Raw genomic sequence first — 22572 nt, 5'->3', positions numbered from 1 at the left:
CTATATTTCTCCTCACATGCCTTTTTCTGCCTCATTGCACTGCCCTTCTACAGCCACACAGTTGGTCACTTGAACCTTGCTTATACTGAAAACATAGCAGATGCCGTACTAAACCACAGAACTATCAGCGCCCGCTTGGAGGAGTGTACAACTGAAATCAGTGTCAGGAACAATGATAATCACCTTGATCGGTCAGCCAGTCAGAAGTTCTGCCACCCAGTGGCAGATGCCTTGCATCAGCTTTACAAATTTCAGTGGTTAAATAGCAGTAAATTATATCCCAAGACTCTTGATACATTATTCTACTTACTGTATCCACCAAAGCCATGGTAATACTTCACTTCCCAAAGGAAGAGTAGGAGTGCCTTTTTTAGTGTATCAGTTTGTACTCTTACTGATGTTGTTTTTGATGCTTACTGCCAGCTCACAGTCTAAAATCATTAGTAATTTACAGTATAGCATCCCCAGAAAATAAAGATATGAATTCTGTATTTAGAGCATTACATCCACAGAAAATGAAAAGATTTCATGAAGTCCTCTCTTTGCCAACAGTATTCAAGAGTTTGAAAGTCACTATAAGTTTAGCTAAATCAAGCTAGATTTTAGATGAACCCCAGCCATTGCTGAAAAAATGAAATTTCTCATACTCTTTGCATTGTGGGAAAAGTTCTGAGCACTTGGACAGCACAAAGGAGGCAAACCTATATTGACACGTTTTGCCTTTGATACGCATGCACAGCACTACTGACCACCAGTGTTAGACCTGATAATCCTTCACAGAGCTGGAGCTAAAGCTGGTGTAGCTGTGACTCTCTAGAAAAAGAAACAATTATTTTTCCCTCAGAAAATTGAGAGCAGCTGGGAGAAAATATTTCTCTAAAACACATACAACCTTACTGAAGTATTTAGTGAGAAATGAACTGACAGATCTTGCAATAAAAATGATGTAGTGAAAAAATAACGGTATCTTAAACAGGATTAAAATATAACATTTTACTAGTTATTTCAAAGAATAGATTATTTTTTTCTTCCATCATTCTTACCTAAATATTCAGACTCTAGCTAAACTTCAAACAGCTATTTTTTTTTTTTTGTTAAGTACCAAGTGCAAATATGTCAAGATAGAAGAGTTAAGAGAAAGAAATTCCAGGTCTTTGTTTTTTTCCCTTGTGTGGTAGGCTAATATTGTGTTTCTCATGCCTAAAACCAAGCACCATCTCTCAAAATATTTGGTTGGAAACCTCAGCTTGAAAAGGAGGCATTTGACAGAACTGTCACATTTACATCGGCATAACATGCGAACAGCTTCTAAAAGACAAACATTAAGAGGAATTAAGGGTGAGAACCTGTGCAAGAGGAAAACAATCACAGTAGCAGAAGTCCATTTACTGCCAGAGCAGAACCAATAGTCATGGTCATCCAGATCTTGTGACAAAACTTCAACCATAGCAACAGGAAAAGAATGATGATATCAATAATTTCCTTAAATTGTAAACATTTATCTGTTGACTCTTCCTATCTTACAAGAGATATCCATATTGTTCTCACAACCAGTTTGATTTTATCCTGAAAAAAAAGAGTTTGCATAATACAACAGGACACGCTTCTTATGTGAATATATCTTTTTTTTTCTTTCCTATATCACATTGGAGAAAAATACTTCACTCTGTATTGCTAATGTCTTTTAGGTATTGGTGACTATGAACAGTGGCATTTCTCAGGCCCCTATTCAAGTTGTAATACAACACACTCACTACTTAGAGGTACAAACAGAAATTATAAGCAGGAGCCAAAATTTATGTGGTGTATTTTACAAGTAATGCTTACTTCAAGTTTTTAATTCTCTGTGTGTGTTCTGACTCTCTCTGCCCTTCACAGATATATTTATGCATATCAGCCTCGTAGAACATTCAGTTTTTATCCTCTTCACCATGATCCATTTGTCTTTTCAACAGGTTCATGTTCAACACTATTGGAGTGGAAGGGTGATTATACCATTTAACCTACTAGCTAGCTGGGCTTGAAATGCATCCATTCCTTTCCTATTAATTACTCTTTAATGCCTATTTCTATCACACAGACTCGTGTATCATCCTGGTTTACTTTGGAGGAATATAGCCATAGGATGACAATTGCTGATGAGCATAAAAACTGGAGCTAAAGACCATATAAAAAAGAAAACAGAACTGGTGTGGGAAGAGATGAAAAGATGAAAAACTAACTAGAAAATTGGAATGAGCCAATTTACAAATGAAAATGAACAAACCACAGCCAGATAACTGAATAAGATTAATTGCTACACATTTCCTTCCTCTTCACAATTTTTAGCTTATTTAATCTTCTATTCCACTTTTCTGTGTAACAGTGCTATACTATTATAAACTCTGATTCCACTCTTACATGAGTTTGATAGCTGGGTGTTGAGCGAGATCCTCTGTTTGCATAAACTGGTATATCACTACTGACTTTGGCAATGTTACTCAAATTTAAGCCAGCCGAGGATTTGCTCCATTGACTTTCATGGATTTATTTTTAATTTATTACTCTAAGTTCAGAATCAAGAGCTCTGGATATAAATCTTGAACATAAATAGACAATTTCCAAATCTAAACAAGTATAGCCACAAGTACCATACAGAAAAACAAGCTAGGCATGTATAGAACTGCCTGAAAAGTTAACCAAATGTTGCTGTGCATTTATTAGTAGTTTACTGTTTATTAAACAATAAATCAAGATTCAAAAAACCGAATTAATTTAAATGAAGTATTGTTTAGTGAAATGGGAGCCTGTCAAAATAATTGTTGGGAGGACAATTAATTGGTACAAATGTGAGTGCAAATTTTGTTTTTAAACTTTAAAGTGTGTCGCTTGTAGTATACAATGTATGTGCACAATACAAATTTCATACATTTTCCTCAGTGACAATAAAAAGTGCAGTTTATTATAAACTGAAGTAAAAATTAAAAAAAAAAAAAAAAAAAATCACAGTTTTGTCATTGGTATGTGAAGGTTGTTCCAAGGGCCCATCCAGAGCTCCTCTTCATCTGACTGTGTGTGTTCACTGTGTGACTCCAAGGGCTCTTTGACATCCTCATTATCAACAATTGATTCTTGCTCTTCTGTGCTTTTCATTTTGGAGCCCCCTGGCTTTGTTACTATATTTTCAGCCCCTATAGTAGAGGAAGCAAATGAGACACTGCAAGGTCTTGTGTTCATTTTATCACTAGAAGATGGTCCCTTTGACAACGTGTTCAGTGGGACATTCTCCTCATGTGTCACTGCAAGCTTGTCCAGTTTCTTGAATTGTTTCCCCAGCCTCACTGGAGATGTGACTTTTAAATTATTACCAAGGCAAACACGCCGGGTTCTGACAACAGAGCCATTTTGTGCAATGTAGATGTTACCATTGATGTTGTTTTGAATATTTGGGTTATTAAGACGATTCCTCTGGCTGGAATCAGGAGCACTGTCTTCCCCAGTGGAGCTGGTCTCATACTCTGGGTCGACTATCATCTTGATCCTTTTCTTTCTGGCCCACTGTTTGACAACAAACAGAAATATCATTAAACCTTAGCACTATTTCTTACATTTTCCTGCCTTTTTTCTATCTGTTTTTTATCTTGTCTTTCATCTAGAGACTCATATGGATTTTTATTAACTTGGTCTTTTGTACCCTTCCTTTTAGCTTGTACACAGATCTTTCTTAATTGTTTTGATTACCACTGTGTGCCTCTATCATATATACCTAATGCTTGAACACACAAACAATGCCTTGTACTAAAAAGTTATAAGACTGATAAATTCGTTTTAGTTTATGAACAGCATAATGCAAGACAGTGTATAAAAACTGTGATGTTTTTCTTCAGATTTGGAAAGTAGTTAAGTAGTTACAAATTTGGGTTGTTTGGGTTTTGGGTTTTGGATTTTTTTTTCCTATAGATGTATTCAGCTGTGCTCCCATTAAGTAGAAGTGCACCTTCATTGGAGAATGCTGAGAATGGAGATATTACTTTCTGAAAGAAAACTTCTGTGTATCATGATAGTTGTAAGCCAGTCATATTTTTACAAAGCAGTGTCTCGGTTTGTCTTACAAAGAAAAACAACTAGATTAATGACCTCTTCTAACAGAAACTAGAAGGCACTGATGATGAAGCCATTGTGTGATACTTCTAAGAAACTTCTGTACTGATGAGCAAATGCTAGAATGGCCTTAAAAGTTTTCTTCCAGAGCATTAGTACATTGTAAATTCAGTGCAGAAATGGCATTGAGCAGGTCTGTTTTATATGCACAACACATCAAGCAGAGAAAGATCTTGGGACCTACACAAGGGAAATTCTCAGGCACTATGTTGGTAAAATTGGCTGTTTAAAAAAAGAAAAACTTGATATAAGGCTTTGTGTGAGTTCCAATCTAATGGAATCTTTGCTGTTAAACGGGAGATGGTGGAGAAAAGAGAGTTTAGATTTCGTATAATTTTTGTATTTTTTAAAAGAGTTAATGTAAACAATTTCCATGTTGCTGTGACTTTGTACTAATAATGATTACACAAAACACACTACTTATTTTAATTTGTAATTGATCTTTTTAAAATAAATGCCTCCTTTCAGTAGACTGAAACAAGCTCCTATCATTCTTACATTCATAATGAAAATACTGTTATTTAACTAAGGCAGCAGATACCATCACAGTTAACTCCCACTGCAATACATACACATGCATACAATAAAAGCCAGTTTTTAAAGAAAGTCATGCAAGGTTCAAACAGTGGTGATTACTCTTCAGCTTCTGAGAAGTTATATTTTGTACAAATTACTTAGATGCCTACTCTTTTGCTCCTGATAAAGATATACAATTTTCTTCACAAAGATATATTCAGGTAGATGAAAAGACTGAGTAGTTTAAATGTGATTTATGTTATAACACTCTGTGCAGCGACAAGTCCGTGCTATGTGGGAATACAAAAAAGTAGATAAGTGATCATAAATCTAGTTCACATTTCAATTGGAATAAAGACAATAGTTTTAAAATTAGTATCATGCTTTGCAGCTGAACACCAGTTGTCCTGCCAAGGTAACTCCACAGCAGGCTCAAGTACCTTAAAAATTCAAACATTTTTCTCTCCCCCGTCTAACAGAGACTTCATGGCAGAGCTTTGGTGCATATGCCAGAATTTGTAATAGCTCTAAAGTACTCACAAGACTAATCCAATACTGGCTCAAAGCTTTAATTTTATTTAGCCTTCTTATGGCTTATCTGGATAAATCTGGTGGTTGAGAAACAGCTTGGTGGCTGTGGGTAAATAAAGCACAGATAGCTTGCTTGTATACCAGGCTTACGTACTCTGTGTGCTGACAGCACTGACAAGAGCTCTGTGAGGAGATATATCATGCAAAGTTTGCTCATTACATGAAAATGAAAAGGTCACTTGTGCTGTCAATAACACAAGTCCTTCCTATGCAATCATGCTCATTCTGAGCTGAATTGTGCTAATGAAAGCACTACAAAATTTCTCTATTGAATGACATAAGACACTACAGGCTATTGAATTTTAAAAGGCAAATACTAAAATACAGAACATAGATGATGGTTACCTTCAGCAATACTTTGCTGTTATGTATGTCAAACTTTTAAACAGATGTTTAAAGAAATAATAAAATCACTGTACTGTTAGGTGGGAAGTACAGAAGCTGGAAACATAATCCATTTTCTTTTCTGACCAAGCTCACTTTGCACACCTACCTCTGCGTTCCTGTCTTGTACACCACTGGTACCTGAAACCTGAATCCCATGATCCAGAAACAGTTTAATCCCAGCTCTGCCAGTAACAGTCTGCAGTTTTAGAAGCATTGCTTTGCTGCTGTTTCAGTTGTCTTCCCTGCAAACAGGGCTAATGTTTACAGCAGAGAACTCATTTGAAGATTAGCAAACGTTGTATGATAGGTTTCACATAAAGTGAAACCATGTATGACTTCTAAGTCTTTTCATCCTCATTCCTGTTCTTCATTGAATTCCAGGTTTTGCCCTTTTTCCTTCCTGCAGCATTCCATTTTGTGACAGACACAACCTGCATGAACAGAGGCTCCTTAATAGGTTTGTGCCATCAGGTTCATCAAGCTATCCATCACAGCTAAAGCAAAATGCAATGTTACTTCAGAATGTGCATAATGCAAAAAGGATTAAATCTAAGAAACAACGCAATGCCTCTTTAACCACGTTACTGAAACTAGCAGAGAAAAAGAAGTACTCTTTCCTGCCACTGCTTAATGAAAATTAATTTTTCTATATCTACCACTAAGTCTACCTGAGTAGTGTCTCAGAGGAATTATATTAATTTGGTTTTATACTGTCTATCCTTAAGACAGGGTTCAAATGCTGAAGCAATAAGCTTTAACATTTTCTTTTTGGCTATCTCTAGTCAAGTGTGTATTTCTCAGGAAAGACCACACAAAGGCGCACAGCAAACAAGATCACTCTTTACTGCAAAATGTTCACCTACTATTGCTCCTTTTTAAAAGGATGTAGAATTACCAGCAGTCTCTGACTCTGTAACGGCAGTATCCAGGGTCTCATCTGACTGGGACTGACTGTTTTCCTGGGACATCTTTTTTTTTATTTTCTTTCTTTTTGTGTTGGTGTCAGAACTTTGATTCTCAGACTCAGGAGAAGTAGTAGTTTTACCAGAAGTGGCACTAGTTGTGCTTTTTGTCCCTCCAGTTCCTTTGGAAGTAACACTGATTTCACTTTCTAGACAAGAAGATTCATTCTTACTGATAGCTTCCTCCCTGTCGCTAGCATCTGTATCAGCCTCTTCTGTACTTTCACCCACACTATCCTTACTATTAACAGCTGATTTTCCTTTCTTGTCTTCGTCAGTAGCATACATTTTTGCATTGGCAGATGTTTCAGAAACTGCCTTATTTGAGTTACCTGCTATCTCATCAGGGATTGCACTAACTTGCTCAACATCCACTTGTTCATCTTCTTCTGACACTTCTTCTATTGTTTCTTCTATTTCAAGGCTGGCAGAAGAGGTTTTGCTCTCATAGCTGGATCCTGAAGCTTTCCTGTAGCTCGTATCCCTTTCACTACCTGATACATTAGAGCTAATACTTGATTTACGGCTGCATTGCCTCGCTCTGCCACAAGAGCTACCTTCCCGACTTTTTATACTGGACCTTTCAGTGCTTTTTCTACTGCTGGACCCGCTACTCCCTGATTTGTTGCATGAATTTCGTGTAGATGAGCTCTTTGACAGGCTACCATCTTCATCACTGTCAGAGTCTTCCTCATCGTCATCCTCTTCAGATGAGTCCTCCTCTGATTCACTGTTAGAGCTGGATCCAGAGTCATCATCAGAATCCCCAAAGTCATGCCCAGTTTCTTCATCTGAGTCCACAGTACTTTCAGTGGCTTCATCTTGGTCCAGAGTAACTTTCAAGTAGTCTTTATCTTCTGACTCTGAGCCAGAGCTGCTACTTTTCACCGATGATTCATCCGAAGTGTATTTTCTTCTCTTCTTTTTCTTCTTCTCATAATCACTATCCTCATGCTCACTCTCTGCTGTGATATTTATTGAAACTCCTGATTTTGCTTCATCTCTTTCATATTCTTCCTCTCCTTTTCCTCTTGCATGCACTAAATCTTTGCTAGTAGGCTCTTGAAATTTTCTGGAGACACTAATGCGTTTTAACACATGATTTAGTTTTCTCATTGAAGGCCTGTCATCTGTCGATTTCTGAAAGTAACTTCCCCTGATAATCATACTTTTCTCACCGTCCACTTGGCGAGCTGACGTCAACTTGGCATAACTGGAATCTTTCCTACCACCCTTCACTTTATGCAGAATCATTGGGAATATCTTTGCTTTCTTCCACGGAGAATGAGCAGACTCAGTTTTTCCTACGGTTTTGTGAGCACTGACTGCTACGCGACTTAAATGCATCACTGCTTTTAGTTTCCTTTTTCGCTGGCTGGTCCTATACACTCTTCCATGTCTTAGATCCATCCCACCTCCTAAAGGTCTACCTTCTATTTGAGCCCCTGCTCTCTGGCTTATACCTCTGCTTGAAGGACCTCTGCCTTGACTCATCCCCTGCAAATTATGAAAATGGAACTTGATTACAATTTGAAAGATAGTTATTGTGAAAACTTGTACCCTAAAATAAATCAGTAGGAACAAATACAACATTTTTTCCCAGCATCAAAACCAAATTAGATGTTTTAGAATAGCTTTTTACCAAAGTTAAGGGGAAAGTTATACTTCTAGAATAGGCTGCAAGTACATAACTACCTTATTCTACAACAGGGAAAAGTACTGGCTCAGAAATGTTAGCTCTTCTCATTTAATTAAAACCCATGGACTTAGAGTCTAGTATTTCTGAAAATTAGATTTTAAAAAAGGGAACACTTATGTCAAGTTTTTTCTGGCTGTCACATTTTACAATTTCTTTATATTCAATTGTGAACTTTATGATAAATGAGTTCAGGTGACTGCTTTTCTCAGTGGAAAATCATCAGTTATAGGCTGAATATTAGTAATACCCCATTTGCTTAACAATATAAAATGGAATTACCTAAGGCTATGTGGATTTTTCTTTGTAATAGAAATCTACATAGCGGGGAAAAATAGACGTGGCTATTAAAAGAAACTTTGCAATTCCTTTTTATTTCTAGAAAAAGGGAAAGAGGTGTTGACACAAACTTTACCAGTCATCAGAAGGGTAAGCAATGATTAGCATTGGAAGAGCCACTTATTAGGTATATACAGAATGCAATATTCTAATCAATTACAAAATACATTTGACAAAGTTTGATGGTCCATCTTGTTGCAGAGACAGAACCAACACACCAGAGATACTTACCTCTTCTGCTGTTGATCCATGTGGACTATAGTAGTAGCCACCGTCATTCTCCACCATGACTTCCCCATACTCATCGTACATCCCCGAAGGAGACAGCAGTCGTCGTCGGCTCCCATATTGAGGAAGTTCATACCTGGCAAAACCACCATTGTCTCTTCATAATGTGCACCAATGTGTTCACGTGTGCCTTCACACACAGCAACAAATGCACATGTTCACATCCCCAAAGGACAAGAATTTATTTGCTCTCTTTTCTCTCTACCTTTGAAAAGACTATTATTCTTTTTTCTTTAGTGGTAACACAGTCCAAACCCTCTTCTTATTGCAATTGGCTGCAAGCCCATTAAAACTAGAGGGTGACCTGAGGGTGTCTCTGGGATCAGTCAAGAATCCCCCAAGTACAGTGACCTTCTTTACAGATCATTGGGCCTGATTTTTGGAGGATCCTTTTTATAATTAGGAAATGAAAAAGCAGGTTCCCTGGGATCAGTTCTGGAGAATCCCTGCAAGCTTGTAAGAACAGCAATAATCCTTAAAGTACTTGCAGCCAGATGAGCACTATCAGAACACTGCGGGATGAAATTTTTCTAGATAAATGTAAAAGGCCAGACACGGGCTGGGAACTGTGAGCAGACAGTAATAGTAACTGAACTCAGGCTGGTGAGCCACAAAAGGGGAGGAGATGATGGAAATTTATTTGCAAGGCAGCAGAAACATGCGAACAAAAAAGTGAATATAAAACCAGCATGATAGATGGGGTATACACTCTCAAAGCATAATAGACTCCTAAAGAAGCAGGGATTTATACAACACTCCCTTAACTTTTTAAAAGTTTTGTTGTCAGTGCACGCCTTCATGAACACAAAGATAAAGTAACCCCGAGGTGAAGGAAAATCTCCAGATTACGTGCGGTAAAAAGAAGTATTACCAACCTGAAAAACAGCATTTTCAGAAACACAGAGGAAAAATTAAACTATACCCATGTTCATAGCTGTAGTAATCTTGCCCATAGTATTCCTGTCCTGGGTCAATTCCAGATTCCATACTTAACTCCTGCCAAAAGAGAAACACTGAGTGAATGCAGTTACACACAGCAATGACAGATGAAAAAGGAGTAAAGAACAGTATATTACAGTGCAAACAAGCAAAATAAAAAATTTTAATAATCTGAGGAACACTTACAACTGTTAAAAACCATGATAAGAAGACTATAGGAGCTTTAAATGGCACCTTCTCTTGTATATACTCTGTAACTGTCCAAAATCAGCTAAATGCAGATGCTGTTATGGTTCTGGGATACTGTCTCACTTACTTTGTACAAAACCCTCATTCAATAAACTGGACTCTCTGCAAACACACTGTCACTTCTTGCACCTCTCTCAAAGAAAAAAAACACATTGAAAGATAAGGGCTATTTTACCTACACTGCTTGCCAGGACTCTTTTAAAATGTTTTCTCTACCATCAACAATCATGAGCAGCACTGGACTAAGGTAAGTACTTTTTGTATCCTACAAAAGTGGCATGCATGTTGCCTTTTTCTCACAGCTTCCTATAGGTTTTCCTTCTGGCTAATGAAATGAAAAGTTGTGTCAGAGCATCTCATTGTAATTACTTGTAATGACTGCAGAAATTATCACCATTCTGTACCACAAAAATAGCATTAACAGCAATGATGTGTCACAAAAGCTATATTTGCTCTATTGCTTATTCTGTAAACGATACTGGGTCTAAAAGATCTGTAATAGAAAGTATTTGGTTTACAATTCAGACCTGCCTTTGCACTTCACAGCAGTGTCCTAAGGCTTCTATTATCCTGGCAGGCCAACTGCTTAGTTCATCTCTAGATACAATAATCAACTATCAGTTGACTGACATCTTAAAAAATAGATTGCAGTTAGACAGTGAGGAAATTACTCTGTCTGTGAATCCGGCAATGAAACTAGGAAAGCTTTCAGTCTGTGTGGTCCAAGACTATGGGAGCAGCTGAAAGCTGCTCAAAGGGAAAATACAAAGATGCAGTAAATTTGAGGTATATATATAAATGTGAGAACAATGTCAGGACTTTCATTTTTATCTAAGGGGAAAATATTACCTAAGACAAGTTTTTATTAGGAAATTATGTAAAAACCTTTTAAAAAGTTATAGAATAATTAAGAAATAAAAAATAGAGGTACCTCTGGTCTGAGAAGAGAAGGTCTCAGCAATTGCTGTTGCTACAGAAAAAAAAATCAGAAAGGGGTTAATTAGGCAGCAATAATTAGAATGCAGGTAATTTGTGTTTGAGTTAAGACTGGAAAGAAATCTTAAAAACACAGGTGTTTATTGTACAGTAGTCACCTGGGTACTTCCATACTATGTGAGAAGTAGAACACTGCTAAGTACCTAATGTAATAAAATAACTTTACAGTCCACTATTACTTTTGTCTAATAAAAAAATCAAATTCCCAGTTTATGTGGTGATTCTCTAAATTACTCAACTTAAGAACCTTTGTCAGGGCTCAAGAGAACTATTATGTGATGTATGCTGCAGACAGCAGGGAGACAATGGCGGACAAAAAATTACCCACGACAGGTAGAAAGCAAATCTACAGGAATCTGCAATAAAGTCTGTGATTCAGCTATTAAAAACCTGAAGTGATTTGATTTCTTACCCAAGCTTCTACTGCAATACTATCACTTTAAATCTCTATCTATTCTCAAATACTTCTGTGGCTTTTAACTGAGTACTTTGCAACCACAAATACACTTTAATTCTCAATACCAATAAGACAGTGAAGGATTAACTCAATTGTTTTCTCTACAGCTTATGTGTGATTTCTTTCTGTATGCAGCACACAATGAGAAAAGCATGCCGACATGATGGAAAAGACCCCAGAAGGCTGCATGCAGGATGATATGGCTGTTCTCAGGTGTGTCGCAGTTAAACATGGCTCATGTTTGGTAGTCATGTTGTTAATTACTCTCCACCTCCAGTTTTCTGCAAATTGCAGACCAATGCACAGCAGTTGCTGTTTTGTAAATCAGAATCAGATTTACTCAGGAAAATCAATCAGGAAAATCAAGTTTTAGTATTGTCCCTGTACTCTTCCCAAAACTTGGTGGCACTATATCAGCCAAGTTTCTTGGCCAAAAAACAAGCCCTGAGAGATAGGGATGTTCTGTATCCAAACTGAGATACACAAATCAACTCTGCAAAGGGAGGAAAAATCACAGCAGAACAACAGAAGTCTTGCAATTTGTAAGACACTACTGAATAAGATGTTCCAGATGCACTTCTTAAGGTTAATAAAACTGATCCAGCTCTCAGCACTAAATATCAGCCTTTATGTCTGAAATGTATTTTGGAGAACTTCCCAACTATTAAGTGAGTTTTCTCAGATTTCTGAAAGAAACATTCTGTGCTATTTATTGCTGGAGAAAAAGATGCTGTGAGAACAACAAACTACACTGAGGTGCTGAGAAGGTCTGTGTAGTCCAGTACCTGGCCCGTAACAGTGGGCAGTGGCGTTTCATAAGAAAACACAGCAAGCATGAAGGGGATTCCCTGGCAAACTGCTTTTGGCAGTTTGTCAAACAGCAATAGCCATGTCCTAGCCTGGAAGTTACATTTGTGCCACAGTAGTGAACCACTTTGTATTTCTGGTTCTAAAACACCCAGTAGCAATTAGTTTCACAACATAGGTTGTATGGGAAAAGTATGTTGATGTAATTAATATTTTAAATCTAATTGGGGAACAGCCTTACCTCTTGCTGTGCATATCCTCGCCTAGAAGTCAAAAAAAAAAAAAGGAAAAAAAAAATTAGTATAGTTCTGCGAGACTGTATAAAGATGCATATTGCCATTCTTTCTGGAGAGAGATGAAAAGATAATGTAATTACAAATATTACTAGCAAGAAAAGAAATATATATCTACAAATACAAAGAATGTTTTTATTTAGGTTTGCTCTGGACATATGAGTCATTGCATGAGAAAGGCTAGTGAATCTTTGGGATCTTTTCTTGCTTTAGATTGCAAATGAATGAGAAGAAATCCCCAATCCCCAAAAGCCAGAGAGCCAGTGCACCCTGTGGAACTCAGCAAAGGGAAAGCGGTGAATGCTGTGTTTGGCTTTCCTTGTATTCCTGTGAGAGTCACCCTGCCCAGTCAATCTCTCTGTTGTCTCAGAGACCATCTACAAAGAGACTGTTATTTCACACACCTGCTTAAGCAGTAAAACAGTTTCTCTTCTACTTTTGGACTTGCTGTATCCACTCAGGACTTACTAGAAATTGGCCTGGAGCTTCTATTACTAATTTCTTGTAGCAACATTATTATTAAAATTACACATTTCCTAACATTTGTTCAGCAGGGGGGAGTTAAATTGTTTTTGCTATCTATGATTATTTTGACACAGGGTTTGTGCTTTTTATCTTACTGGAAGTTTTCTGTTGTTTTAATTCCTTTTCTTGGAGCCATTCATATGCATGGTGAATGCACTTCTGTCTATCAAGTTCTCTATTTTCACATTTTGTGACAGAAGATTAAAATTGTTTCGACAAAACTAGGGAAGAGAAATTTAGGTCTCAGCATTATTATTAAGGATAAGCTTGGATTTTTTTTTTTTTTTCCAAAGAAAGAAAGGGTAAATGCTCAAAATTATGTTAAGCTTAACCTAGTACACACACAGCAGTCAATAGGAAGTCTTCAATTACACTGGAGTAAATAATAAAGAACAGAGTAGAAGTCCTTTTCTTCTTTAATATCACCATCTATGAAGTTTACTATTAATATTCAGCACATGGAATTGATTACGAGCATTAAATTAATGCTGATGTCCATATGGCATAAACTAAGGAACAACTGAAATGAGGATTTATCATCAAAAGATCATCTGTGGCTTTTCAAAGCCCACTTGAGGAACACTGTGTTTAGTTTCCATATTGCCTACAACAATCTTCAGAAAAAGAAGGTGTTGTGTTGCACAGAAGATAAGTAAGCCTATTACTCTTAATTGCTCTCAAGTAGTCACTATATTGCAGATTAAAAGCATAAGTAATTCTAATTAAATTTGGAATTCAACTTTCTTAAAAATAGCACCATGCTGTGTTTTGAGAGATACTTATACTTCTCTTACAGTTTTGTGTGGCCATGATTAGAAGAAAAAAAACAAACCAAAAGACAAAAAATACCCATTCACTCAATACAGCACAAGGATCTATTCTGACAAAATGGCAAAGGTCAAACCATCATAATTTGTTTCCAGGAAGTATTTAAAACACTCTACCAAGGGAGGACTTGCTTCTGGATAAACTTTATCAGCCAGACTTCACTGCAGCCAGTCAGAGAAATCTTCAATGCAAAATGGGAAGCAAGGACATAGTGCCTATGATAATGTAGGATAATATGACAGCTAGTATATGCCGGTGGTACTTAACATGAAAAATAAAACAAGAATGAAATTAGATGTACAAAATCTGCCAACAACCTTTCACAGGTCTGTATTGCTAACATAAGTTAAAGGAACTGTGATTTGCTTAAAGCAACAATTTTCCGAATTACTGACATCCCAGCAGGCATTTGCTATTTCATACTTTCTGTCTGTTTTCATATTAAAAGCAAAAGCATTGTAAGCCCCAAATACTACAGATAGTACTCAGAGGACACAACTGCTTATAAATTTGCCCTGACTCTTAAAATGGAGGTTTCCTGCAGTTCATAGCTGAAACTGAGAAGAAAGATTCTGGAACGGAGTTGAGTAATGATATTCTATTGCTCGATTTCAGCTTTGCAAACAGTATTGCAAAGAAGCACTCTCCACTGATGCAATCTCTGCTCCCGCTCAGAACTCAGCCCAGTCAAACCGATGATGAAAAGATGAGAGATATATCTAGGGTCGCATCTGACCCTAATTAACCAAATCAGACAACCTGAAGAGGGGTCAATACACTTATATATGCTTGACTTCTTACCAACTACTATGTTGATTATAACGCTTTGTAGGGCTGCAGAACTGCAGTAGCATCCAGACATCTCAATGGGACAGAACTTCCCTGGGTTAGGTTAAAAATACATGCTCTTGGTACAGTTTCTTTCTCGGTCTAATAGACTAATTTTCTAACAAAAGCCATTCAAAAATCAGCAGGAGAAGAAAGGTTGCATTAATTCCAGAAAAAATCAAACTAGGTTTTGTAAACTTTCTGACTTAATAAAGGTTTCCAGAAAGAGAAAGTAGGTGTTCCTCATTAGTAAAGAGCTGATCACCATGACCCGCCCAGACTCTTCTGAGACTGATGGAACTAAATATTTAAAAAGGAGCTCGTGTGTGATGTTAATTCTTTTGGCTCAAGGAATGCGAGAAATAGTTGTAGCTGAATAACTTCATTGGCGTTAATGCTGTGAATTACTAAACACCTGCAGGTTTGCTGCATGACACTGCACACTGCAAAATCAGGTCATAATTGTCTTATATTTCAGTAGTGATGTAATGAACTGCACAAAAGCATTCGGTATGAGTCTACAAGATCCCCTTAAGGGTTGATCCACCCTGAACATGCTTAGCACAGTAATATCTCATGCTCATCTTTTCACACTTTCCACTGTCCCATTGTCTGCATGGCAGGACCATCGCAGGCACACACAAGGAAGTAAACATGTAAGCCATCTTCCTATTCTGGCTTTTAAATCTTACAAGTTTCTCTACCTAATAACTGCTGAACTTTGACATTTTGCTGCTTATTCTGCAATTGTGCCATTCTTGGAGAATTTAGCATCATTGGCAAGTATTCCACATATGTGCATCTCATAAATTATACAGATTCTGTTACAGAAAAAATGTTATGATCAATCATCATTTCCCTCACACATATACGTGTCTTGGAACCACAGTTTAGCCCAACAAGAGTTTAAAATAAAGAAAAATTCTAATGTCAGTGAAACTTATGTGATGGAGTTCATGGAGTTTGGCTCTGGGACACAGAGAGAGAAACTACCTTCAGCAGTTTCCAGCTGAAGCATCCGTACATGTCCTAACTGCAGATTTAAACAAACAAACAAAAAGATAAAAGAGAAAAAGCCAAGCACCATGGAAATGCTGAGTATCTCTAGACATTCTGATACATAATCAATTACCTTTTTGCTCAGAATTACAACATTTGATACTGAACTGGATTTTTAGTTTTTCTTCATTATGTAGTATCTGCCTTTCCTAATATGCTTTTTAAAATTGTCATATTAAACACAAATATTTTAAATTTTGGCAAAATACTAAAACCAACATTCCTTTAAATGGCAAAACTGCTCTTATTTACCACTTTTTTTTTTTTTAAAAAGTGCTAATTTACTATACTTGAAATATTTAATGTAAAGATCTGATTTAGATGACTGTGAGCAAAAAGTAAAGTAAATCCATATTACATGGATTTTTACAAGTACTTCAAAACTCTTCATTTGGTGACACTAATCAGAGTGACTTTATTACAATTTAAGCAAGATGTTTCCGCTGTGAAGCTCATGGCAAATAAGCATGAAAGTTAAAGAGAGACACCAAAAACATTCACATGCAAAATAAAAACCAAACGCTTTGTACATTAAAGAAATTTACAAAATAAAAACTTTTAACATGCAGTTACAATATAAAAAATGCAATGGAAGGCAAAACATAGATAACAGGAGGAAAGACAGCGAGGTTTACTGACAAATCAAGACAAAACCTTTCTTCTGACTTGAGATGCAAATGTGAGGTGAAAGAAAGCATGCCAGCATAGCAGGGTGCTGTGTCATCTCCCACAAATATGAAGATGCATTACTGCAATAACTCCGTCTCACTACTGCTGAGCCTGCTTACTACAAGTACTTGCTTTCTTTGACATCCAATATTTAACAGTAAGATTCCTTCCAGGTGGTACATTTTATGGGCAAAGCAAGAGATTCCAATTACATCTGTAGAAAAATCTGCTTACTGATATTGCCTACAGTGAAGGCTGCTTGACACAAAGCAGTATCAAGCCCTCTGCTGTCTATGACTAATCCTTGGCTAAAAATGGACAGTTTTCCCCAAGAATTTTTGGTAAACAGGCTAAGAACCAGCATGATGGAATGGTAAGATGTAGCTCTGAGAAAACAACTTGTAGAACTATAATAAATTACAAATTTCTGAGTGAACAGGAAAGACAATGATGTCTCTCAATTTGGGATTAGGACTGATTAAGTAGTGATATACAGCAGAGAAAGGGAAAAAGTCTGAATGTCTAGATAGTCTGAGGCAGATACCACGTGCTGCATTAGAGTCATCTCATTCAAAATGTTACATGCAGAAACTGTAAATATTACAGTGCTGTCGACTGAGATGGAAAGCGTTTCTCAAGCTCCTCCACAACACAGCTCAAGTTGCCATTCTGCTGGTTGTGGTCAGCCACAGCTTCTGGAGTTGGCAGCTCTGGTGTTGCAACCGGTTTGAGCTTAGAAACATGCTTGGGCAGAACGTGGTTTTTGTCTATTTGGCTATACATATTGGCCACAGACTTTTCGATTGCTGCTAAATTCTGAATGTTTTTAAGAATACCTTTCAGCTCCCTACGGGGAGGAGGCTCTGGCACTGTGGCCGGTGGTGGTACAGCTGGCTGTTTGGCAGGGGATTTTGTATGCTTGGCAGGGAAGAGGTTCTGGGTGCTAAGAGGAGATGAAGAAGCAGAAAAAAGAGAAACTGTGGGTGGAGGCGGAGTATGTGGTGGCAACAGAGGAGGGGATGGAGGTGGTGGTGCCAGTGGAGGTGGCAGCGGTGGAGGTGGGGGTGGGGGAATTTTAGGTGGATCTGGAATGCTTTCTATAACTTCTTTGGTCTGAGGAGCTAGAAAACTTTGGTAGACTGATTTCTTTATCCTAAAAGACGGAGGAGTTGGTTTGCGAGTTGGTGGAGGAGAAAGTTCTTCAGCATAGTCATGGTGAGTGATGATTACAGAGGGGACTGTGGAGGTCTCTGATTCAACTACTTCAGCACAAGGTGTTGGAGAGGACAGAGGAGAAGAGTGAAGGCAAGGAGAAGCAACCACACTTATAGAAGACTGCTCTAGCACATTCTCTCCTTCTTGGAAACAGATGCTCTGTGTTGGTGATCGGATGGATTTCACATCAGGAGATTTCACTTGCTTCATTTCCTGCAAAGCCTGCTGCTCAAACTGTCTTGCCTTCTCCTTTACAGTTAACTTGGGGCCGCTTATTTTTTGAAATAGTGGACTGCTAATATTAACACTGCTATGCAGATTTTCAGTTCCTTCCTTCTCTGCTTTGAGTCTCTCCTGTTGCCACTGAATGGGGTCCATGATAACTGGTCTACTCAGAGAACCAGGCGCATGTCTCTTAGTAATGTGAGTTGGTACTGTCCACGCACGGTGACTGCCTCCCAAAGAGGTATCTCTCAAGACTAGTCTTGAAGGAGAAAGAGTATCTAGAGTATCGTTTCTTTTCCGTAGAAACCCAGCAGCAGCAGGACTTTGAGTGACACCTTCCGTATATAATGGGTTTTGAGTAGTTAATGGGTTCTCATCAGATAAAAAAGTAATGTTACTTGAAGATTTGGGCAGATTATTGTTCAACGATCCATTGATATTAGATTGCTTGTGAGCCTCAATAGCACGGGAAGCAAAGCTGCTTATAACTCTTTGACGGTCTCCTTCTTCTAAGACTGACTTTTTTCCCCTGCTTTGTTGGAAATGGTAGAGAAGAAAAAGACTTGAAAGAAAAGAAGATAATCACATGTGAGGAAACATGCATGGACATAGATACTTATGAGAGAGAAAAAAAAGAACTTATGATATGAATCAGAGCCATTAAATTACTACTAGCAAACTACTACTATCCAACAGAAAGATCACATTTACTAGACTACTGGGCAAGACATTTACTTTTACATCTTCTTTAAGGGAGGACTTGAGGAAGAAAAATTAAAAGAAGTTTTCAGCTGCTCAGCAAGTTCAAAAATAAGTTAATCTCTTCTTAAAATAACCCCTCAGATTTCAAAGTATCAGTCAATACTGTACTCTATCTCCCATGCTACCTAGTTATGTGATACAATTTCTCTGTGAGAGATTGATGGTATGTGTACTGTTATGTATGTATAATTGTATTTCCAATATTCAGATGGCAGTGGGACTGTGCCATACTGCACACAGCCAACAGAATATTCACAGGGATTTTTATGTTAAAAATATTCTATTATAATTGTGCACCAAAACTCTGCTGTTCTATAAAGCACATGTATTACTAGGTAGTTTTTAAGTGTGCCTGCATTGCCTTTTAAGGACTGGCCATAGGTCATACACAAAATCAGAACTGTGATTCAAGCTGATGGTGTGAAACCGTGGCCCCAGTAGGTGCACCTGGGCACACCTGAAGTGCAGACCTATAGAGTCTCTGTGGGGCAGGCAATGGGAGCTGAAGCCAGTCGGTTGATATGCATGTGAGACTCAGGCCATCCTCCTGATACTGATTCTTAAAGGATTACCAAGCTGGGCATGATTTTCTTGCATTCATGATATGCATATAGATGTAGAAGTATCAATCTGTGTATGAATTTAATCTCTGCATCATGTTAAACCAAATGAAAAACTCCTGCAGTTGGATTACATTGAACTTGTACACTAAAAGTAGGTCTCACCATTTTCTGGAATTCATCTAGCACCTCTGAGTGCCTCATTAACCTACCTTCCTAAAATATTTTTAATACCACAAGCTTCTAGGCAGATTTTAAGATAAATAGTATTTTAAAATCAATATCCCCAAACTGTCTGCTAGAAAACTGTGCCTTTAGAGCTGTACTTTAAATAATGTTCACCTGAAGCTGAAAAAATAAATATATTTCTCCTCAACCTGTGACAAATTTAGGATATTGGCCAATGTCAGCTACAGCTAAAAACAAACCCCATATCCTTTCAAAGAGAAGTTTACCCTTGTCAGCAATGAGCTTGAATAAAAATGCATTTTCATTGCTGCCACATACAAATTTTTTGTAACTAAACAGACATGCTGTCTAGCGTGGGGATCCAAAAAATCCCCAAGCCCAAACCAAGAAAACCGTCTTAAAACCACTCTAAAAAGCCCTCTGAAATATTAAATAGATCTATAAGACAGGCTATTGTGAGCACACAATGGCATAAAGGAACATTATGGCAGAAATGGTGTACAAAGATTGAATTCCACTTTTGTACACTTAACTTATAGCTTCACTACCTCTGCCTATTGCTGGTATTCCACATTTTGAATGCCATACTTATAATTTTCTTATTTTCTCCAGTTAAGCAACTGTAGCTAAAGTATAGCATGAGTAGCACTGACTTCTACATACACACACAAATCAAAATACCACGTAAAACTATTTTTAGCAACTTAGAGCTGCCCAGTATTTTCACAAAACCTTCTGAGTTAAAAATTCTAAGCCTTGTCTCTACCAAAATTTGAGTCATATTCTTTAGATAAAAAAGGGTTAGGCTTTATTAACAAAGAAGAGGGGAAAAATTACATTTTCCAAGATTACATGAATGTTGGAAGATGAAATTTTAGGTCTCCTGGTCAGATTGTTCCATCTTTTTTAGTGTTCATTTTTTCATATCTCAGAAAATACTACCAAATCTAAATTAATGGCAATTTAACCTCTGGTGGTTAAATATTCCCTAACAAAAGTAGAAGAGACATTTAAAAACTAGATACTTGATAGAGGTTGATTAAGAGATAGTAAATCTCCTCTAATTTATTTAATATGTAAAAGTCCCCTGAAGGCCTGTATTTAGTAATGAAACACATTCGCTGCTAAACTTCTGTTTATTGTTCTGCCTGGGAGACTACTCACACAGAAAAACTACAGCTGCCTAATGGTCACAGGGACCCGAGAGGATCAATGAGAAGAATCACTGCACAAAGTACAGGGATCACTTTCTCATTTGTGAATAACACCCAGCAAAGCCACAAAGGGTTATCCCAGCAAATAAACTCTCCCCAACCACTCCATTTCTCAAAAAAACCACTAAGCCTAAGGCTTGACTTTGGGAGAAAATAGCAGTATGAAAAATAATATGTTCACACCTAACAAATTAATCCTTTATTCTAAAGCAGCATACTTTGAGGTTGGTCAAGCACCCTCAACCTATTTAGAGGTGAGAGAAATAAATGATTCTGAACTTGAAGGATACCCTCCAGTAGAAGGCTCATGCAAGACATAACCTTTGTGCTACTGGAACAGATTATTTCAAAAGCTTCTTGGTTCCTCCTTGCTTCTCATGATACCTTTCTAGGATGAGGTTATCCTGCAATCTTATTCTGGTTATATATAGGTATTTTAACCAATGAGAAACATCAGCTCAGCAGTTTGAAGCACATTTCTGTAAACCAAATGAAGTGTACCTGCCTTGCAAGGAATTGCAAATAGCAGACAAGAAAGATTTTGCTTGCATCCAATTGTGAGATCTTAAGTCTATGAACTGAAAGCAAACCTCTGAGAATGCATTCAGTGTTTCGTTTCTTTTCTTTTTTTTTTTTTTTTTTTAATTTTTTTTTTTCTTTTTTTTCCAGGTAGTAGGACTATTTGGCTTTAGAAATAATACCATTCAAGTCCAACAATCATACTTCATCTCTACTTCCAAGAAAAGGATAAAGAAGCATAGAAGTATCGAGACTTCACAGTAAATGTCTTTCCTGTACTTGATCAATGGACAAATAAAATATGAGTTTCAGATTGCAAGTTTTAATGGGAATTACTGAAAGAAAAATTAACTAGCATTTCTACCAGCTACAGATATTAAGACAATGAAATGAGCTTACTTACTGATGCCTATGTATCCAAAGACAGAGAAAAATGAAAATTATGAGACAAGGCAGATTTAAAACTAAAGAGCTTAGTTCCATTTCATTTGCTATAAACACCAAATTAAGAAAACAAGACACAAGGAAGCACTCTAAATGAAAGATGACTGTCTTAGGACAACTAAAGACAGGAAATATTGTACTAAAATTCATGAAAAAAAGTAAGAATAGGTATTTCTCAAATAATAATTTCCTAAGTTATAGCACTGCCTTGAAATCAAATATTTTACAGAAAAAAAGAAGATAATTTTAAATTATTTTTATTGAAGCATGCTATTTTGTTTAAAATTCAAAGGATTTTAATTTGTCTTGTAAGGATTTTTACAAGCTTATGTTTAATCAGTTCCTTAGCATGATGAATATGAGTATATTTTAGCTGTATGCAAAGATGACAGAAAATATTCCAAATATTGCACCTTTATTGGTGCAATGAAAACTATTTTTAGTCAACATGAACATAAATCTAAGCCTCAAAGTCAATACTGCAAATCTGTAAATTTGCACCTGTATGTTGCCATACTAAAACATATAAAAAAAAAAAACCTCAACAACTCTGCAGATAAAAACCCAGTACAATGAGGCTTGTTCTGGGTTTAGCATAAGGTATTCATCACTACAAAATGCAGATTCATCCACTGGGATATCCAGTTCCCACAGATAATCAGTTTTATATCACTGCCAGCAAAATTGGTAGAAGTGAATCATTAATTTTAGTAGAAATTTATTTAAATGCAAAAGAAACAGGAATTTTATCCAGAAGGGCACCTCACTGTATGTGGAATTGCACAGATGTGATCTCATGTAGTTCACAAGCAGAAGTGCTTACATTCAGTAGTCACTATCACCTACTGTCAAACATACTTTTTAGCTCCCTTCCT

The 22572-nt window shown here is 37.1% G+C and overlaps 1 protein-coding gene across 14 annotated transcripts in view; it reads right to left on the bottom strand.

Moving 5' to 3' along the window:
• Positions 1-1080: 1080 nt before the first annotated feature.
• The window catches only part of PCDH15 (protocadherin related 15), an 805351-nt gene continuing 783859 nt past the window's right edge, over positions 1081-22572 (bottom strand). For all 14 annotated transcript variants that reach the window (XM_030486584.1, XM_030486585.2, XM_032919940.1 and 11 more), the window contains 5 exons: positions 12609-12630; positions 11039-11077; positions 9842-9915; positions 8863-8995; positions 1081-8093 (listed from right to left, as the gene is read on the bottom strand). In XM_030486584.1, coding sequence (XP_030342444.1) covers positions 6510-8093; positions 8863-8995; positions 9842-9915; positions 11039-11077; positions 12609-12630 — 1852 coding nt within the window. In that variant the 3' untranslated portion in view covers positions 1081-6509. The remainder of the gene's footprint in view (positions 8094-8862; positions 8996-9841; positions 9916-11038; positions 11078-12608; positions 12631-22572) is intronic.

This window comes from Strigops habroptila, chromosome 5 (assembly GCF_004027225.2).
Source record: "Strigops habroptila isolate Jane chromosome 5, bStrHab1.2.pri, whole genome shotgun sequence".
Lineage (NCBI taxonomy): Eukaryota > Metazoa > Chordata > Aves > Psittaciformes > Psittacidae > Strigops > Strigops habroptila.
Note: the sequence above shows the minus strand (reverse complement) of the source record. Positions and strands in the feature narration are given on the sequence as shown.